Raw genomic sequence first — 19,616 nt, 5'->3', positions numbered from 1 at the left:
TATTGCATCCAGGCAGAAAAACAAGTTTGAGAATAAAGCCTCATCTTGATGAACAAACTGTGAATCTTTATCATGCAATACCTATTCAGCAGCAGCAGTGGTGTTAGTGATAGTGAAAACAGCAATGGACTCTCTGCTTCCTTGGATGGTGCTTTGTACAACTTAATTGACATTCTCCATTTCCTTTTTGTGTGTCTCTGTCTGTCAGGCTGGGCCACAGAACAGCTTTGTTGCTATGTTTGGTATGTTCAAGGAGGACCAAAGTTGATGCAGTGTCTGTTTTTGCAGCTTTCTTCGGTTCCCTGCTGGCAGTTCATTGGTTGGCTTAGCCAGATGATGGCACTACTGGACAAGGATGAAGCAGTAGCTGTGCAGCACACTGTTGAAGAGATTGCAGATACCTATCCCCAGGCAATCATCTACCCTTTCATGATCAGCAGTGAAAGTTATTGTTTCAAAGATACTGCAACTGGTTGGAAGAACAAGGAGTTTGTAGAAAGGTGAATCAGAGTAGCTCTTTCACATCTGCCTTATTCAGTGGTGAAGATTGATTTCTTTTCCCTCAACACTCTTCTCTGGGGGGCATGAGGAAGGTTAGAGGGTAGTCCCATGCACAGTGTTTCCGTTCAGAGGCACAGGGCAAACCAGTGCATAAGTTCTTAGTGTAGACACACTCAGGTGAGTGGCCTGAATGCTTTCTGAAGTGTTGAGTGCATGTAGTACCTGGAATGGGGGAAGTTAGAATTTTTCCCAGGTAAAATAGGAAGACCACAGAGAGGCAACCCATTTCTGCTCCATAATTCTGTAATAGCCTAAGTTTCATCTTCCTTCTCCTGCTCTGCTAAGGCAGAAGGGAAATTGGGTGCATAAGGCTCTTTCTGTAGCATGCTTCACTGCAGTAAGAGTCAGTACCCATCAGGGATGAAGACAAAGCTTGCTTGGACGTTTACAGTCATTCTAATGCCAAGAGATATCAGATATATGTAAGTAGAATAGGTGCTCCTCCCAGACTTCAGAGAAGGCCAGTGAAATGGATGCATATTCTTGGGGAATGACAGCTCTTGATTGTGTTCTCTGCTCACTGAGAGTGCAGCATGTGCCCTCCCTTGCCCTTTTTGCCATGTAATAAAACCTGTGTTAATCTAGGCAAAAGTCAACTTTTATCACGCTGAGCTGCAGAACCACTCATGCAGCTGTGGATGTCCTTTTGCCTTTTTCAGCCTCCTGATCCATTTGCTGAATTTCTTAGCTTACAATAATAACATAATTTTATGCTTCAGGAGCTGTATTGCCCTTGACTAATTGTCATGGCAAGATGTATAGTCTGATTAATGCCCATTTCTGTTGCACTTATGTTTTCCAGTCCTCCACCAAGCTCCTGTTTTCATTGTGGGACAAAATGGAGAGCTGCATGGTGAGGACAATCAATGTGTGACTGGATATAAGACTGGATGAGGCACTTAGTGCCATGGTCTAGTTGACTGGATAGGGCTGAGTGCTAGGTTGGACTGGATGAGCTTGGAGGTCTCTTCCAACCTGGTTGATTCTATGACATTAATAGCCATACAGCCCAAAAGAGAATTCAGAGGAAGGTCTACCTACCTAAACCTAGAGTATTTTACTAGATTCTTGAATACAGAAGGCAGCCTGGATCGTTGCTTATCAGCAGGCTGGGTGATGATGGTGATTCCTGTGTTGTGATGCACTTTTTGTCTTCTAAAGGATCAAGAGTAAGTTGGACAGAGGAGGAGTAGTTCAAGATTTTGTTCACTCCCTGGAGCAGCTCTCTAGTCCCATAATGCTTTTTAAGGTAAACTTCTTTTTTTGGTTGTTTGTTTCTCCTCCATTCCCTTTCATTCCTCACCCCTTGTTTAGGAAGGAGAGTGCTGAGCAGACCCTGACATGGTTTGGCTGACACCACAGCTGCAGGGAAGACCATAATCATGGTGCTGATGCCAGGGATAGCCTTTAGATTGCTCTTCTGGTTGTCAAAAGACACATTAACTGCCACTAGCAAATACAGTAACCCAGATGGGATGTCAGCAGAGTGCCAAAGAGCAAGGGTCAGTAAACCTTTTCTCAGTACTCGTCTGTTTCCTTCTGTTTGCAGGACTGGATTGAAGATGTCAGAAACGAGTTGGTAAAAGCTCAGAGAAACAAAAATAAGCTTAAGGAAATGTATGAAGGAATGTACAAGAATTTGGGAAATTTAGAGGCTCCTGGCCTTGGCTTGCTGAGGAAAAGGTTTATTGAGGTATGTGTGATGTACTGAGAAGTGTTTGCCTCATGTACTTTTCTAGAAGGCAATAGAAAGTCGAAAGATGGGACCAGACCGCGGCTTTTACAGGTGCTGCAGGACTTGATAAGACAAGAGGTGACGTCAGGAGTACAGGGCCAGGATTTCTTTGCTGGCAGCTTTGAAGTTACTATAGTTCACCTTCCACTTCTGACTGCTCTGCAGGACTCAATGTTCCCTTTTACCTCCTAACTCCCCTGTCCTGCACACTGCCAGCTCCTGGGGCCTGGGTGCCTCTGACCATCCATGAACCCTCAGAGGAATCTGGCCTTGTGTTTTTTCCCTGATGCCAAGGATGTATGAGCACTTTAGGGTGTTTTGCTGTGTTATGCTACTCAGATTTGCTGCTGATACTAAGTTATTTAGGGTAAGCTATTTAGAAGAGTTAAACTATGAAGGATTGCAGAAAGGGCTTCACAAAACTGACTGAGATCTAAAATAGTGAAGGTCACTGTGGAAAAATGAAGTGATGTGATTCACGTGGCAAAAAAACCCAGCTCTGGTTTCATGTATAAGCCCTTTGGGTTTGAGCTGTCTATTGCAACTGAAGAACAAAGTCTTGGTTTCTGATAGTTGTCTGAAATCGACTGTGAATATTCAAGAGTAGTCAAGAGAGAAAAGCAGGGCAGGTCTTAAGAGCAGAGAACAAAGCATGGATTTATACATTGACATAGCAGCCTTCTCTGACTCTTGCTGCTTAGCACTGGAGTCCTCACCTGCAGTTCTCAACACAGCTATAATGAGCAGCAACAGCAATCAGAGGTGCAGAGTATCCTCTGCACAAGAAGCTACTTCAGCATTCCTCCAGCTGGAAACAACCCAGAGAGAATAAAGCTCTTAACATCAGGAGTGCCAAGCACGAAGCAGATATCTGTGGAAGTGGCAGGTTTAAAACAAACATGGAGAAGTGTTTCCTTGTGCACTACACACTGAAGTGCTGAGTGCCTGCTGCAGGGTATGGTGGATGACTTCACAGGTTTGAATAGCAAGCAGGCAACAGCATGGAGAGGGTGAAAATGCTGTGAGAGGTTTTATATGCAAGTGCACACTTCTGGGCTCAGAAATCCCCAAGCTGTAAATTGCTGGAGGCCCTGCAGAAGAGTGATACTGCCGTAGAAGACTGGCTCCATGCTTGTATGTATGTGCAGAGCCCTGGCTGGGTGGACCCAGGTCTCTCCCACATGGCTGTCCTTATGTCACATTAGCATTAGATAAGCTTACCTAACTATCTCTAGGGAGATTCCTTCCCCATCAGCAGGGAAGGTGGAAGATGAGAGGAAGATGGAGGTGGGTGGAGGTGAGGTGATAGAGCAGCAGAGAGGGCAATCTGGAGGTTAGGGGCATGATTGGCCTTTGAATATGTTGCCGCAAGATAAGCTGAGTCTCTGATGGTAATGACTTTAAACCTAAGAGTTTCCATGATGTGATACCGTGGGGTGGGGGTAGAGGGAGGGGAGCCATAGAGGGTACAAGCACGGGCTAGATACCTGAAGGCTTGAGGACAAAGGTAATCTGCATCTGGCAGCTGGGATGTTTTGTGTGCACTCTGGCCCACTTAAATCCATGGCTACTAGAAGAGCTGAAAGATGCTGTAGTAGAGGATGCTGCAAGGAGGACTGAGATTTTTATTTTTTAATTGTTAATTATATTAACCAAACAGGGAGAGAAGAGCAGGGGAGATGCTGGGAGAGGGTTAGTGGGGCTGTTCCCCTCTGTTGAAGAGGGAGAGCAATATTCCTTTCCTTTCACACGCTGGCAGCTGCAGGAGAAAAGGGTCAGGGTGATGATGCACAGACTGTGGAGTCTGCCTTCATGAAGAAACAAAGTGTGCTGTGAAGCTAACTGCATAGTTTCTAGTGTCCTTGCTGGGAAAAAAATCCTTGTCTCTCTTGACTGACACAGTAAATTGCTTTAATATGTGGAGCACTTCAGGCTTTCAATCTCCATATGTATTATTTATGTATTATTTCAATTGCAACTTAATCAGAATCTTGCATTTATTTTTAACACTGAATTCCACTAATGCATAAATTAAGCACTGTTGATGGATTGTAGTAATTAAAATACAGTGTTAAGGCTATTAAATATTGGCTGCCTTGAATTTTAAAAGAACACAACAGAGAAAGCAATCAGATGATCATCTGGAAGTAGCTTTGAAGTGATAGAGATGTTGAGTGTAGCAGTCTCTTCTTCAGCAGGCTAATATTTTCTGCATTTTCACTTGCTTCAGTGAAATAGCTGTGTCCTTCATAGCCTGGGAGAAAAATGATCAGGCATTGAAAAAACAAGTGAGCTTACATCTCCTTCCAAGCTGCTAATACCAGTGAGGTCCAAGAGGGGACATCTGTTTTTTTTCCAGAACCTGGAATATTGAACAGAAGTCAACTCAGTTAACTGCTGGCACATAACACTTACTTTGTTTGTTACACAGATCAGTAGGAAGTGTCTTTGCACTTCTTTTTTTCACCAGGATACTCAAAATATGATTGCATGCATTTTGCATCCAGAACTGTCTCAAAGCTAATAATGAATAAGAACAGTGGGCCACGAGATGGATAAAGAACTGGCTTGATGGCTGCACCTAAAGAGTGGCTGTCAGTGGCTCCATGGCCAAGTGCAGGCCAGTGACAAAGGGAGTCCCTCAGGGATCAGTCCTGGGACCAGTCTTGTTCAGTATCTTTGTGGGTGCCATGGACAGAGGCATTGAGTGCAGCCTCAGCAAGTTTGCTGATGACACCAAGCTGTGTGGTGCAGCAGACAGGCTGGAGGGCAGGGATCCATCCAGAGGGACCTGGACAGGCTGGAGAGGTGGGCACAAACCAACCTCATGAGTTTCAACAAGATCAAGTGCAAAGTCCTGCATCTGTGTCAGGGCAATCCCAAGCACACATCCAGGCTGGGCAGTGAGTGGCTGGAGAGCAGCCCTGAGGAGAGGGACTTGGGGGTGCTGCTGGATGAGCAGCTCAACGTGAGCCAGCAGTGTGCACTTGCAGCCCAGAAAGCCAACCAGAGCCTGGACTGCAGCAGAAGTGTGGCCAGCAGGGCCAGGGAAGTCATTCTCCCCCTCTGCTCCACTCTGGTGAGACCCCACCTGGAGTACTGCATCCAGTTCTGGAGCCTCTATTACAAGAGGGATGTGGAGATGCTGGAACATGTCCAGAGAAGGGCCAGGAGGATGCTCAGAGGGCTGGAGCAGCTCTGCTGTGAGCACAGACTGAAAGAGTTGGGGCTGTTCAATCTGGAGAAGAGGAGGCTCCCAGGTGACCTCCTTGTTTAAAAGTGTATTAATATCTAAAGCCTGGGGCACCAATTAAATGCTGAGACAATAATCCTGTATTTAATGTATAATAATAATAATACTATATTTAGATTAATTGAATCATAACACATGGAATCATGATGGAATTTGTATTTAGTAGGTAAAAATGTAAATATCAGTACTATATATTCATATCCCACTAGCTGATCTTCACTTTGTGTAAGCAGCTGAGGTACAGTTGAATGATACAAATATTCAAGTTAGTGAGCAGCACTGTTGATGTGCTCACCCAGAATCTGGCTGCAGCTGGAGGAGGTAAAAAGGGATAAGCTTTTGATTTTGATGTGGCAAGGAGGTTTGTGATCTAAGTCTGCACATCTTTGATGTCATTGAGCTGGTAAAATGTAGGTGTTTCAGTTGGTGGTAACTGGTAGGTCTACCAGACAGGAAGGGAAAAGGTTCTAGCAGACTAGAAACAAAGGAGAAAAGAACTGGGGTGGAAGGATGAGTGATAGATTTCAGAACCTCAGATGAAGCTGTGCGTGTAGATAGATTTTGGTGTTCCTGGGAAGCTCCTTGCACTGTGTTAACAGGATTCCTTTCTCTAACTGAACCCCAGGCTTTTGGGAAGGACTTTGAGCATCATTTTGGAAAGGGCGGTTCAAAACTGCTGGGTATGAAGACAAATGACTTTGATGAGATCACAGCTTCTCTCCTCTCAAAAATGAACAAGACCCATAAAGAATCTGGAAACCTGAAAGAATGTTCACCTTGGATGAGTGAGTTCAAAGCTGAGTTCTTGAGGAACGAGCTGGAGGTTCCTGGTAAGCCTCTCTGAACTAGTTCTGGGCCCCTCAGTTCAAGAGAGATGTTGAGGTGCTGGGATATGTCCAGAGAAGGGTGACAAAGGTGGTGAGAGGCCTGGAACACAAACCCTATGAGGAGAGTCTGAGGGAGCTGGGGGTGTGCAGCCTGCAGAAGAGGAGGCTCAGGGGTGACCTCATTGCTGTCTGTAAGTACTTGAAGGGAGGCTGTGGCCAGGTGGGGTTGGTCTCTTCTGCCAGGTAACCAGCACCAGAACAAGGGGACACAGTCTCAAGTTGTGCCAGGGGAGGTCTAGGCTGGATGTTAGGAGGAAGTTGTTGGCAGAGAGAGTGATTGGCATTGGAATGGGCTGCCCAGGGAGGTGGTGGAGTCGCCGTCCCTGGAGGTGTTCAAGCAAAGCCTGGATGAGGCACTTAGTGCCATGGTCTGCTTGACTGGATAGGGCTGGGTGATAGTTTGGACTGAATGATCTTGGAGGTCTCTTTCAGCCTGGTTGATTTTATGATTCTATGATTCTGTTCTATGCTCCCTTGCAAGAAAGTTGCCACTCTTGAGCTCTGCTGCTCATGAAGTCTATATGGCCATGTGGCTGAGGTAGATTTCATCTGAAATAACTCTGTTCATTCATCATCTCTTCAGTCTGTCCTGATTTTTATAATTGTATCTCTTACCTAGGAGCTTAGAGAGTTATTTTTTTAAGGCTTGACTCCACAAAATCTACTGTATAAATCCAATAGATGTTTAAATCTAGTTCCAAAAGGATGTGTCCTCTGAAACCATTAAGAGCTGCAATTGTAACATCCTAACAGGGAAAGGCTATTAGTAATGCACAGATGAAGTAGTATGATGTGTATAATGGTGTTTTTTTTCATTTTAAGATATTTTCTTCACAGTTATCATGACAAGCTATTTGCAAGTGTGTTCTCTTCTTAAATACACTGAAAACAAGAAAGAAAACTCAGTCTCATCTAACTTTTTTCCTTCTGGGTTTTTTTTCCTCTATCACTTCAGGTCAGTATGATGGAAAAGGGAAGCCACTGCCAGAGTACCATGCAAAAATCTCTGGATTTGATGAACGGGTATGTTTGTAAGCTGGGGTTAAAAGCCTGTGTGTCCATGCTGTGTTTGAAGAACGTGGCAGCAGCAGGGTTGTCGCTTGTGCCTGCATCTGGCAGCACATAAAGGAAGATCTGCAAGTGGGCATTTGTGTTTCTGGTTGCAACCGAGTTGTGCCATCTAGGAATGACAGATACACTGAACATCAGTGGTGGGGAGGGGTGTTTTAAGGCCAAGACTTCTGTCACAAATACTTTCCTTTTTCCAAGGTAAGTGTGATGGAATCCCTGAGGAGGCCAAAGCGCATAACAATCCGAGGCAGTGATGAGCGGGAGTATCCTTTCCTCGTCAAAGGTGGTGAAGACCTACGACAAGACCAACGTATTGAGCAGCTCTTTGGTGTAATGAACATTATCCTCTCCCAAGATGCTGCCTGTAGCCAAAGAAATATGCAGATAAAAACTTACCAGGTCATCCCCATGACAACAAGGTAGGCATTTATCTTGGAGGGAAAGAAATCCTTATCTTGGATGAGGCCTTGAGGCAACCTGGTCTAGTGGAAGGTGTCCCTACCCATGGAACCAGATGATCCTTGATGTCCCTTCCAACTCAAAGCATTCTGTGACTCTATCATCTATTACTGTTGCTACATTGAAAAGTGAGGTTTCTTGTGTGCCAGTTCGTGTTTCAGAGTGTTTTGTGTCTTGGCTTAATCTTTTGTTTCGTTCCCTTTGAAATGGCTTTGGCTGGAAACTGCTTTTCAGATTATATTTCCATTGGTAGCTTCTAACCTTCTTTTAGCAGGCACTCGAAAGGTGCTGCTTTTTAGGTGTTCCTCTAAAGCTCAGCTGTGATTTACTTGTTCTCTGACTTCTTTTGTTCCAGACTGGGACTCATCAAGTGGCTGGAAAATACCTGTACTTTAAAAGAGTTCCTTAAGAATAGCATGTCTGAAGAGGAAGACATCAGCTACAACAGGTGATGATTAGTTTAGCTGTCTGCTCTAGCAGGGACCACTCCCGATGGTGAGGTTTGACACTGACGAGCTTCTGACAGCGCTTTCTCTTTTAAGAAAGAAATAAAAGCACCTCTAAGCAAGGAGGCAGTTTATACTTCCTGACCCAAATTAGTAATTGGCAACTGTTTGTTTAATGAGTACCATTGTACCTGGAGTATCCTCCACCCAGCTTGTTTAAACAAGAGCCTTACAATCAAGTGCAACGTCATTATCACCATTTCCTTATCAGCAGATTGATTTTACAAGCAAAGGATTTTGATCTCTTGATTCGATCAGGCAGGAAGTGTACGTAGGTCAGAGAGGGGGGAGCAGAGACAGAGCTGTTCAGAACCTGGGTTCAGCTGCGAGTCAGTGAGTGAGGGAAATTGGCAGGAGATGCACAAAACACAACTGTAAAAGAACACTCTCTGTGGCTGTGTACAAATGCTGGGTTTGAATTAATTAGCTTGCTGCTTCTTGATTGCAATTGGATGATGAATATCTGTACCACCAATCTAATTCTAGCATTGCAGCCTGTTTCTGTCTTGGAATTCAGAAATGTGATTTTATTTCACCACCACTGCTCTTGGTACATAATCCCTGGGTTTGTCAAAGGGTTGTCACCGTTTATTTTTACTAGCTCTCTTTTTTATGGGGCAGGTTGGAGGAACCTCCAACATGGAGGCTGGACTCCAAAGAGTGCTTAATTCTACAGCTGTTTGATTAGTGAGCGATTTAGGGACTGCTGCAATTCCTGTATTACTGCTGTCTGCTTCACTTCTGTGCATAGCAATTCACTGCCTGGGAAAGTGGTGGAGGACTCACATGGAACCACCTCAGGAGAGGGGAACATTTTTAATATAGTGAATAGAGAAGATCAGTGCCCAGGGAGGTGGTAGAGTCAGTGTCCCTGGGGGTGTTCAAGCAATATGTGGACATTGCACTTCAGGACATGGTTTTATAGCCATGGTGGCCTTTGGTTGATGGCTGGACTTTGATGATCGTTGGAGGTCTTTTCCAGGCAAAACAATTCTATGAGTCTAGTACCTTCTAGAAGTGTTCCTGAGAACACTTAATAGTTTGTTTGAAAAACAAACAAAAAGCCCCACTTTGTGTTGTTGTATGTAGGACTTAACATGTTTTTTTTCCATATGTGCTTCAGTGAAGCTAATTATGGTTGAATGACAGCACTCCCAAAGGAACATTCTGATTAAATCCTTTCTGGCAGTATGTTGGTTGGTATGGAGGAAATGACCTTCTGAATTTTTGAAGTCCTTCTCTTGAAGTGATGGGCTGTGCTGTCTAGAAATTATAAACTCTTCCTAATCCATATCTCAGAACACTCTTGGGAAGGAAGGCAGAAGGCAGCTGCTGGACTAAGCTGCTTTCTCTTGAATAGAAGATTCATGTCTAGTGTATGCAGTTAAGATGGAAGAGAAATACCAAACTATGCTATAAGCAGTGCAACCAGTGAAGACTGACTTCTCATGGATGAATACCTTAAGTCCAAGCCCCCATTCCTCCCCTCTTGCACACACTGAGGAGATAACAGCCTGCCTTGCTGCATTCCCTGCCTGTCTGGATGGACAGAGGCAGTGTGTACTGTGGTAGGCTACATAATGCCTCTCCAATGGATGCGAGATGGTGTTAAAAATATCTTCCTCTGCCTGGAGAAGTTATTTTGGGTCTTTCTTCTCAAGGCAGCATCTAATTTTCAAAGTGCCTTTAGACAAATTAACACCTCTGAGATGTCTGATCTTCTGTCAAATATGATTGAAGTGCATTCAAAGCTGGGGTGGGGGGAAGGGGAAAGAAGATGGATGGATCAGATAAGTACCGACTGCTTAAACCTCATTTCCATAGCAAGGTTCAGATTAATGTAGCTTCCTGACTCTTCCAGTGCAGTAATGCAGAGTGGTTAAGATAATGTAGCCCATTTAATTTCTTTTTGACCCTAGCCAAAAAGGACCTCGTGCTGCCTATTCTGAGTGGCTGTCCAAGATGGGTGGGAAGGCACAAGGCATCATTCGATACCACACTATGTACAGGTGGGTTGTAAAAGACAACTGCATGTAAAATACAGATGCTGGAGGTGCACACAAATCGCTGCAGAAATTCCAGGGGGAAAAGAAGTATGAGCTGTGTTATTGTATGCTGGCTAGATCTGATCTTTGCCCATTTACTGTTTTGTCTTAACTGGAGATGCTCTGCAGTTCAGTGCTGCCAAAATCCTACCAGACTACAGGAATACTTCCAGAAGCTTGCTCACATCCTTAAGAAAGTGTCTACAAGCAGATGTTCCTCATCAACTGTATTTTCTAGGTGTCTTATTCCTGATCAAGCAGTCAGGTAGGCTGCCTCAGAGCCAGAGCACCTGCTGGGATTGATCAGAGAAAGTCCCTGAGATTCACTGAGAATAAGAATCTTGGATGGTCTGGGTCCACACCTGAGCATCCCCCCCAGAGGAATTTCCACACCTGCCTAGATCTAGCAGTGCAGTTTCCAGTGGAGCATTTCTGTTGAGCCCATAACCTGCTTAAGCTAGTGTCTTGCTCTTTAAAGGAAGTCTTTGACTCATTTAACTGTGTTAACATCAATACTTGTATTCAGATGCAGAATGTGCTTCTGAATTCAGTTCCCAGTCACCCCCAACTCACCTCATGCTTACTTAAGTCTCAGAGCTGTGCCCTGATCCACAGCTTGGCTCTTCTCAGGTGAAGCTGGACTGAAAGGAGAGCACCCAGCACATTCCTGCTTTTCACAAGCATTCCTTTCTCAGCACCAGATGTGGGCTAGGACAGAGCAGTGCCCCTCTCTCCTAGAAATGTACAGCATGGAGGTCTTCAACAGCAGCTGTTCAGTTCTGTTTTCTCCTCTTGTGCTGTGCTACTTTCTTATTTCAATACACTGCTGAGAGATCGAATTTGGGCATTAGTTGCTCTGTTTGGAAGAGACTGTCCAGCCAGAAAGAGCACAGCTGGATTAAACCTTAACCCATCCACTTAACCTGGGGAAAAATAGACAAAACTACCTACTGTTGGCATTAAGAAATGTCAGTCTTGGAAAGAACTTATGGGAGAAAAAGAGGAGAGGAAATGCTTTTAATATCAGATAAAACTTTTTGAGCAGGCACTCTGTAGCTTGCTGTGCTGTTCACCGGGGTGAGCAAGATATGCTGAAGTGGTCATGGGCCCCTCAACTTTCAGCATCCAGCAGGCTGATGTTTCAGTAGCTAACATTGTATCTGCCTTGGCTTTCAGGAATGCTAGCCGCAGGGAAACAGTTATGTCTTTCAGAAGCAGGGAAAGCAGCGTCCCTGAAGACCTGCTGAGGTGAGTGTGCTGTTAATGACTGCACCTTGTGCAGCAAGCTTTGGCATTTCCTCTGTATGCAACAAGTGACTCCTGCTTTGTCCAGGCGAGCCTTTGTGAAAATGAGCACATCTCCCGAAGCCTTCTTGTCCCTGCGCTCCCATTTTGCCAGCTCTCATGCACTGATGTGCATCAGCCACTGGATACTTGGTATTGGAGACAGACATCTGTCCAACTTCATGATTAACAAGGAGACAGGTGGCATGGTGGGGATAGACTTTGGATGTGCATTTGGCTCAGCTACACAGGTATGTGTTTCCTCATTCCTTTGTTATAGCTCTTGGATTCATTATGTGCAATTATGGATTCTCCATACTGAATTTGATGCCCCTCATTTGCCATCATTCTGATGCAGAATAACCTTTAGAGGTTATTTCTAGTGAATAGAAGAAAAATCTCTGTTCCTAGATATTCTCAGACAGGGAGCTGTAGAGTGTCACAGTCTGGGTGATGGTGTTTTGTATAGTTCAACCATGCTGCCAAGCAACTGTCACTAAGTACTGTTGTCTACAGCTTTGGTGACAGTTTGGTCCTGTTCTACTGGGTTGCAGATTACTTTCAGTCCAGCAGCAAAAAGGGTTTCAAAGCTTGTGGAAAAACAAAGTACTTGTTTCTCAGCTTTCTGTTCTAAGGCTTATTTCCTGTTTCCTTTTGCTTGCCCCCCCCCCGGCTAGTTTTTAGGTGTGCCAGAGCTGATGCCTTTTCGCCTGACTCGACAGTTTGTTAATCTGATGATGCCAGTGAAAGAGTGGGGGCTCATTTACAGTGTGATGCTGCATGCCCTAAGGGCTTATCGTGCCGACCCAGACCTCCTCATCAGCACAATGGATGTGTTTGTCAAAGAGCCTTCCTTGGACTGGAAGGTGGGAGCTTGCCTCTTGGCTTTTTCCTTCATAGGAAAATACCTTAAACAGTAATAGGGACAAAACTGGTCAAAAAGAAATCACCTCTAAATACTCACAGTGCTCCTTTTATCTGTCTTCATTTTATTGAGTTCTCAGAGAAACTGAACTTAAAGGATTTGAAATGCCAGAATTCTGTACTGATGGGCAAAGGAGAGTAGCACGTTTGTGTTATTAGTGTACTATGCTTTATCTGCAAAATAATGCTAAAAACCTGGCTATCTTTGGGTCATGTTAAATGTCATAAATACTTTCAGTTTTCTGCATCAAGCCTCTCGAATTGGCACAACAGCACTGTACACTAAACTAATAATTACAGGGAGAAAATCTGTAACTAATTGCACTTCAGTAATTCCAGTTGTAAATTAAGTTTTAAGTCCTAGGCTGGCTAGGTATCATCTCACTGCTTTGTCCTCATTTGCATTTAAGAGTCACTGGCTCGACTTGCTGAGCTGCAGCTGAAAGGTCTAAATGTCTGATTTATGATAAACAGGGCAAATTTATTTTCCCCTTTAGAACTTTGAACAAAGACAGCTGAGAAAAGGAGGCACATGGATCAAGGAAATAAACACAGCTGAAGTAAACTGGTACCCTCTGCAAAAAGTCAGCTACGTCAAAAGAAAGCTTAAAGGTGCCAACCCAGCAGCAATCACTTGGTAAGACACTCTCCTTTTGCTTCAAACTGAGAGCTTTGGCAGTCTCCCGTGTCAGAATTTACTCCCTGCAGATAGAACGGCAGCTAGGAAAAGAGAAGCAGCAGACAGGGCAGCATTTCAACAAGCCTCCTGTCAGAATCGTTTGGTGTGCACATACAGGCTCCCTGAACCACCCCACCAGCCAAAACACCAGATAGCTCCCCGTGAGTGTTCTTGCTCCAGCTCAGGCCTCCTGAGCAGTTTTACTGTTCCTGGCAGCACACACATCTCCACCCTCTAAGCCTGCTTCACTTCTCAGACTGCTGTGCTTTATGTTGATCTCCACAGCTTTTGGGCTAGGGGTAGCAATCAGTATTCTTCTGCTGGACAGTTGCACGAAAGGGAACCTGAACCAGCTTGTATGGGAGGCATGGAGGTGAGCTGCTTCCCCAGACCATCAGATTCAGACCTGATGGCATTCTCAGTTATTTATGTCAGTCTAGTCAAGTCTGGCTCAAGACAGAACATCTTTAAAGTTCAGTTAAAGTACAATTAATCCCTTCCATCCTCTTTTAAAAAGACATTTTGGATTAATCAGGAAAGAAAAAAAAGGCAAAGAAAGCAGGCCTGTTTGAAACCCAGACAAATACTGCAAAGTGCAGGACTTGGGAGGAGTCCCTTTTGCGGTCAAGGCTGAGCTGGAAAAAGCAGCAAAATGCTTCTTGCAGACAGAAATCAGCAGGGCAGATAAGGAGATAAGAGCTTGGATGTGAACTGCTGCATCCTTTGCTCAGTTAGAGACCTTGGACAAGGCTGAAATATTCGTGGTAACTATTCCCTAGTTAACAGTACCTGAATTCACCATCTGCACCGGCCATGCCTTCTACAGTTCTTCAGTCTTGAAAAACAAAGCTGCATGAACTGTGTTCACAGGATGTTAGGGGTTGGAAGGGACCCCCAGAGATCATCAAGTCCAGCCCCCCTGCCAGAGCAGGCCCATAATCTAGAGCAGGTCACACAGAACACATCCAGATGAGTCTTTAGAGTCTCCAGAGGAGCAGACTCCACAACCTCTCTGGGGAGCCTGTTCCAGTGCTCTGTGACCCTTATAGTCGAGAAGCTGTCCCTCACATTGAGGTGGAAATTCCTGTGCCTCAGTTTATATCCATTGCCCAAGTGTTGGTTTGTATTTAAAAGTCTATCCCAGACTTCTTTTTTCCTACTTGTTTCTGTTAGTAAGAGCTTGTTTTTGTGTTCTCAATTTCAGTGATGAGCTACGCCTGGGCCATGAGAAGTCTCTTTCTTACAAGGATTTTGCAGCTGTGGCTCATGGTCATGCCGACTACAACATCAGAGCCAAAGAGCCAGAGCATGGACTTTCAGAGGAGACCCAAGTGAGATGCCTGATTGATCAAGCAACAGACCCCAATGTTCTTGGCAGAGTCTGGGAAGGATGGGAGCCCTGGATGTGAGGAACTGCTCCCTAGGGCCCTGACTGCCAGGAGAAGCATCCCCTCAGACACAGCTGCAGCCAGATCACAGTTTTAAGGCCAAAATGGGAAAAAGACTCTTAACCACTTCTATCATCATTGGTTAACTTAACTGCTATGGAGAATAGAGTTTTTTCATATTAAAGCTGAATTCAAACAGTGATTTTAGTATTTTTTAGGGCTCTGTAACAGAACAGCTTTATTGTCTTTGTGGTAAAATCAGCAAAGAACTGAGGAGGCTGCAGAACTTAAAGACCATCCCTGGAGGTGTTCAAGAAAAGACTGGATGGGACACTTGGTGCCATAGTCTAGTTGACTGGATGGGGCTGGGTGGTGGGATGGACTGGATGATCTTGGAGGTCTCTTCCAACCTAGTTGATTCTGTGACTTAAATGAAAGGCACCAAGATCACTCAGAGGCAAGCACAAATCCATACTCTGTAAGCTTGTAGGCATCCTGCTTGTGAAGGTCTGTGATTCTGTCTTTTACAGAGACTTGACAACTGACTGAATATTCTTCAGACAGGTATTATTTGTGGTTACAACTAGATTTCCATATCAATAGCAGCAGTGAAGCACACGATAAAACCCAACAGTAACTTACATTTAGCTCTGGATAGATAACACCTGAGGTATCTGGATGGTTATTTCATTGCCAGATGAGAAAGCAAGCATGAGACCATGCCAATCCAGCAGATTGTGTTTTAGCCATTAGAGGTTGTGCTCTGTTACCTCTGTCCTTTAGAAACCTACCCTCCTCACGTTGTGTTAACTCCAAATTCTGCTTGCTTGACCAAAGCCAAAAGGAACCACTCCAGACACAGGAGAGCACCAAAACCTCGCTGCCATAGCTGCAGCACAGCACAGGTTTGGTATTTGCTTGTGCCTGCTGTGGCTGCTCCTTGCTGGCAGCCAGCTCTCAGGTACCTTTGGTGGCAAGTGCAACCCAGCACAGACAGCAAGGGAAGAGAGAGGTCTCTGCAGTACGATGCTCATTACCCACAACGGACTCTAAGAGGTCCTTTCCATTGAGACTTTAATAACTATCATAAAAGGGATAATAAAAGTGAGTCTTTGCCCTTTCACTGCCTGCAGGCTTTCCCTCCTGCTGCCATGGGGCAGTGCCAGACTTGCCACAGGCACCAGATTGAAATAAATCTTACATCTGGAGAGCAGAGGAGTCTGCCTCTTAGATACAGCTCCATGAAAAACTCAGGCTGGGGAAGATTACTCACTAAGCCCCAAGAACAGGGAGGCAGATTTTCTATTCCAGGTATTTCCCAGCAATGATTTTGTTACCTCCTCACTAAACATGCTCAACTCCTTGTGCCAGCAGTGCTACAACTCCAGAAATTCAGGATCGCCCTAGCAGAGTTTTATCAATTAAAAATAGCATTTGTCTATATTTTTGTAGAGAAAACATCTAGTCAGCAATAGAAGTAAACTTTCAGTTGCATAGCTCATTGCAAAAGTGGATTTAAAGCACTTAAATCACAGAAAAACAGTCAGGCCCTATCCTACCTGACCGGGGGGCCACCAGGCCCCCCGGCCTTTGTTGTCACCACCACCATTCACCCAGTGTGCACCATGAGGACTCACCAGTGATGTCAGGAGGAGGATCCCTCTGCCCAGCTGGGCAAACTTGGAGCTTCTGTCTTTCCTGGGGCCCATTATGAAGGGGAGTGAGCAGGGAGGGTAAAGTGGTCACACCTGGGGTGGGAGGAGACTCAATGGCACACAGGTGCTGTGCATTTGGGGGCCAGAGGGGAAAATGCTGTCTGGGAAAGAGGAGGTGGTGCTGGACAGATGGAGATGAAGGAAGATGGGGGGAAGAAAGGAGATAAAAAATAATAAAAATGAAAACTGGACTGGAAAAAAAGTAAAAGGTGGTGCTGCTCTGGCACAGGAGGGGTTGGACTGGATCACGGATTCATAGAATCAGCCATGTTGGAAGAGACCTCCAAGATCATCCAGTCCAAACTAGCACCCAGCCCTAGTCAATCAACCAGACCATGGCACTAAATGCTTCATCCAGGCTTTGCTTGAACACCTCCAGGGACGGTGACTCCACCACCTCCCTGGGCAGCCCATTCCAATGCCAATCACTCTCTCTGGGAAGAACTTCTTCCTAATGTCAAACCTATATCGCTCCTGGCACAACTTGAGACTGTGTCCCCTTATTCTGCTTGCTCTGGTGCTGCTTGCCTGGCAGAAGAGCCCAACCCCACCTGGCTACAGCCTCCCTTCAGGTAGTTGTAGACAGCAATGAGCTCTGCCCTGAGCCTCCTCTGCTGCAGGCTGCACCCCCCCAGCTCCCTCAGCCGCTCACAGGGCTGTGCTCCAGGCCCCTTAGCAGCTTTGTCGCCCTCCTGTGGACACCTTCCAGTACTGCAACATCTCTCTTGAATTGAAGATAATCTGAGGTCCCTTCCAGCCCCTAAAATTCTGTGATTCTGTTCTTTACCCATTTATAGGGATAATTAATGGACAGTATGGGGGTTTTGGTTGTTGTTTTTTTTTACCTAAGCATGTGACATGGTCTATTTTTATAGCTGAAGGATGCCTTGTGCACTTGGTCCTTTTAATCTCTGGTAGCAGTGAGGGTGATAGCACCATGACGCAGGAGTGGTTAGGTGAGGCCCTCAGCTTTCACATTGTCACTACAAATAAAAGAAAGTCAAAGCCCAATAAAGAGCTACATTAAAAGGCCGAGGGGGCAGTTGGAAATCAAGTGGCTGGTTGCAGGAGGTGTTTAATTGCACTTTTGGCACATACCTCAGATATTAACTCGGTACTTTGACCTGTACCACACAGGACAAAGTTTAGGTTTATAGTTTAACAAGGCTCTTCAGCAGGACTTCAGCAGCAGTAGATGTTTGTGCACAGCAGCCCTCCCTCCACTGCCAGCTAAGGCTTCCTTGGCCTTTCAGAAGGCACTGAAGTGACTGGGGAGCACAATCTGGCTCTTCCATAGGAAGAGGACTGGTGAACCCTGCCTCCCCTTCTATTGTACCAAAAGGCCATCAGGCCAGGGGTGAAAGTCTTTGAGGTAGGTGGAAGTGCAACATGTCCATGATCCTTACCTTAGTGCAATTAAACACCTATGGCCAGCCCCTTGATTTCCAAATGTCCCCCAGCCTTCAACTGTAGCTTTTTGTTGTGCAAAAGGGCTTAGAACATGTCTGTGATGCTTACCTTGGGGTCAAAGCTGAGCCCTATACTATTTTAGGTGCTATAATTTGAAGCCACAGTTACTAGTGATGTATTTGTCCAGCTCAAGAGTCAGCTAAGAAGCAAAGCACAAAGCTGCTGCATTTGCCTGAGCAGAAACACATCCTGTGTGGAGCAAGTGGACTTGCCCTGATGGAGCTTTCCCTGTGCAGCTGAAGGAGCCTGAAGAGAACTTCCAATATCGGTAGAGAGCAGCTGCTGTCCCCCAGCCTGACTGCTGAGCACTGCTCTCCGTCAAATGCAGCAGTGCGATGGGCAGGCTGAAGCCAGCCTGTGGAGCAGCAAGGAAAACAGCGACGCAGTGCAAGCCTGAAGGCACTGGGCTCAGTGCTCGCCGGGGTGGGTTCGTTCAGCTTTCAGAAGAGACGGTGTGCAGCTCAGAATCACAGGCTGCTTCAGGTCTCACGATGCAAAGCAAAACAGCAACTCCCCACCAGTACAGCAGAATGTTTCCTCCTCGGATTAAATAACCAGATGTGCACTGATCTGGAAATTCATTAGCTGCACCTAAAAAGCTGTGTGAACCATTACCTTATGTTCTCAGTAGGTTTTTCTTCATGTAGAGAACACTCCTGATGTTTAACCTAGTCCTCACCACCCCTGTCAATCCTGCAGTTTCCCTCTGACTAAAAATAACACAGGAAAGCTCTGCAGCTGCAGCCTGCAGCTTTCCCAGCTGATAAAGGGGTTCCTGCATGCTACTTGTGCTCAGGATTTTTCCCTAGTTGGATGTTGTCTCAAGGTGCCTGTGGGCAGCGTGGGGTACACCACCAGCACATGTTTGGGGACAAAACAGACCCTATGGGTTCTCCACAAGAGCAATGACTTGGGCTTGCCTTTAGCTGTGGAATGAGTTTCCTACAGCTCTCCTGGCTTCATGCTGAAGCATTTGGCTAGCTGCTTCCCAAAGTCAGGCACCTAAGTGCCTACATTTAGAGATACTTTCCAGCAAACTTCCCATTTCTTTCCAAACCAAGAGTTAAAATAAGGATTTATTGCTGCTACTTTAAAGCTCTTTCATTTTTCCTCTCACAAACACTGAGAGGAAGGTCTGCTGTCTGCTCCATCACTTCATGAACTGTTTGGAAATGGCCTGGGCTTTACAAAACTTCATTTTTAAGCTAACCTGCTTGTAAGAAATGGCACCTACACAGGAAGGTCACATCTGGCAGCCACCCACAGCACCCAGTGGTGTCACTCACCTAGTAGCAAAGCTACCAAAGGCTGCCAGAAGCTGCCAGAAGCCTGTGTCTAGGGATGGGTTATTTTTTGTTGCTGCAAAAGGTTTTGGGGAGGAGTGGTTGTAAGGGACTGGAAAAGATTTGGTTACAGTTTCCACATTTACAGGATTTCTTTCTTTGCCTTGTGGTTTACTTTTTAGTTCTTCAGTGGGACAGGAGAGGGCAGGACACTCACTTCAGCTGTCCATTAAGCTTACCCTAAGCAGTGCTACGCAGGCTTTCATTCGGTTGGGCTGAAGACTTGGCTGTGAATTTGGTCTCACACCTTTCAGCCCTGCTGGAAACTCACGCAAGACCTGCGTGGAGAAAAGGTT

General features: G+C 45.4%; 1 protein-coding gene and 1 long non-coding RNA gene across 3 annotated transcripts in view; one reads left to right on the top strand and one right to left on the bottom strand.

Annotated features, from left to right (window-relative positions):
• The window catches only part of PRKDC (protein kinase, DNA-activated, catalytic subunit), an 89,227-nt gene extending 74,233 nt beyond the window's left edge, over window positions 1-14,994 (top strand). For both annotated transcript variants that reach the window (XM_064170811.1, XM_064170810.1), the window contains 13 exons: window positions 289-500; window positions 1,723-1,810; window positions 2,111-2,254; window positions 6,175-6,379; window positions 7,392-7,459; window positions 7,706-7,926; window positions 8,322-8,414; window positions 10,392-10,481; window positions 11,694-11,765; window positions 11,851-12,052; window positions 12,479-12,667; window positions 13,223-13,362; window positions 14,609-14,994. In XM_064170811.1, coding sequence (XP_064026881.1) covers window positions 289-500; window positions 1,723-1,810; window positions 2,111-2,254; window positions 6,175-6,379; window positions 7,392-7,459; window positions 7,706-7,926; window positions 8,322-8,414; window positions 10,392-10,481; window positions 11,694-11,765; window positions 11,851-12,052; window positions 12,479-12,667; window positions 13,223-13,362; window positions 14,609-14,813 — 1,929 coding nt within the window. In that variant the 3' untranslated portion in view covers window positions 14,814-14,994. The remainder of the gene's footprint in view (window positions 1-288; window positions 501-1,722; window positions 1,811-2,110; window positions 2,255-6,174; window positions 6,380-7,391; window positions 7,460-7,705; window positions 7,927-8,321; window positions 8,415-10,391; window positions 10,482-11,693; window positions 11,766-11,850; window positions 12,053-12,478; window positions 12,668-13,222; window positions 13,363-14,608) is intronic.
• Window positions 4,191-16,491, bottom strand: LOC135189966 (uncharacterized). Its single transcript, XR_010308406.1, has 3 exons — window positions 16,430-16,491; window positions 11,091-11,343; window positions 4,191-4,658 (listed from the first exon to the last, which is right to left on the bottom strand). It is a non-coding gene; the product is annotated as an uncharacterized LOC135189966 (long non-coding RNA).
• Between the last annotated feature and the right edge of the window lie 3,125 nt (window positions 16,492-19,616).

This window comes from Pogoniulus pusillus, chromosome 34 (genome assembly GCF_015220805.1).
Source record: "Pogoniulus pusillus isolate bPogPus1 chromosome 34, bPogPus1.pri, whole genome shotgun sequence".
Lineage (NCBI taxonomy): Eukaryota > Metazoa > Chordata > Aves > Piciformes > Lybiidae > Pogoniulus > Pogoniulus pusillus.
Note: the sequence above shows the minus strand (reverse complement) of the source record. Positions and strands in the feature narration are given on the sequence as shown.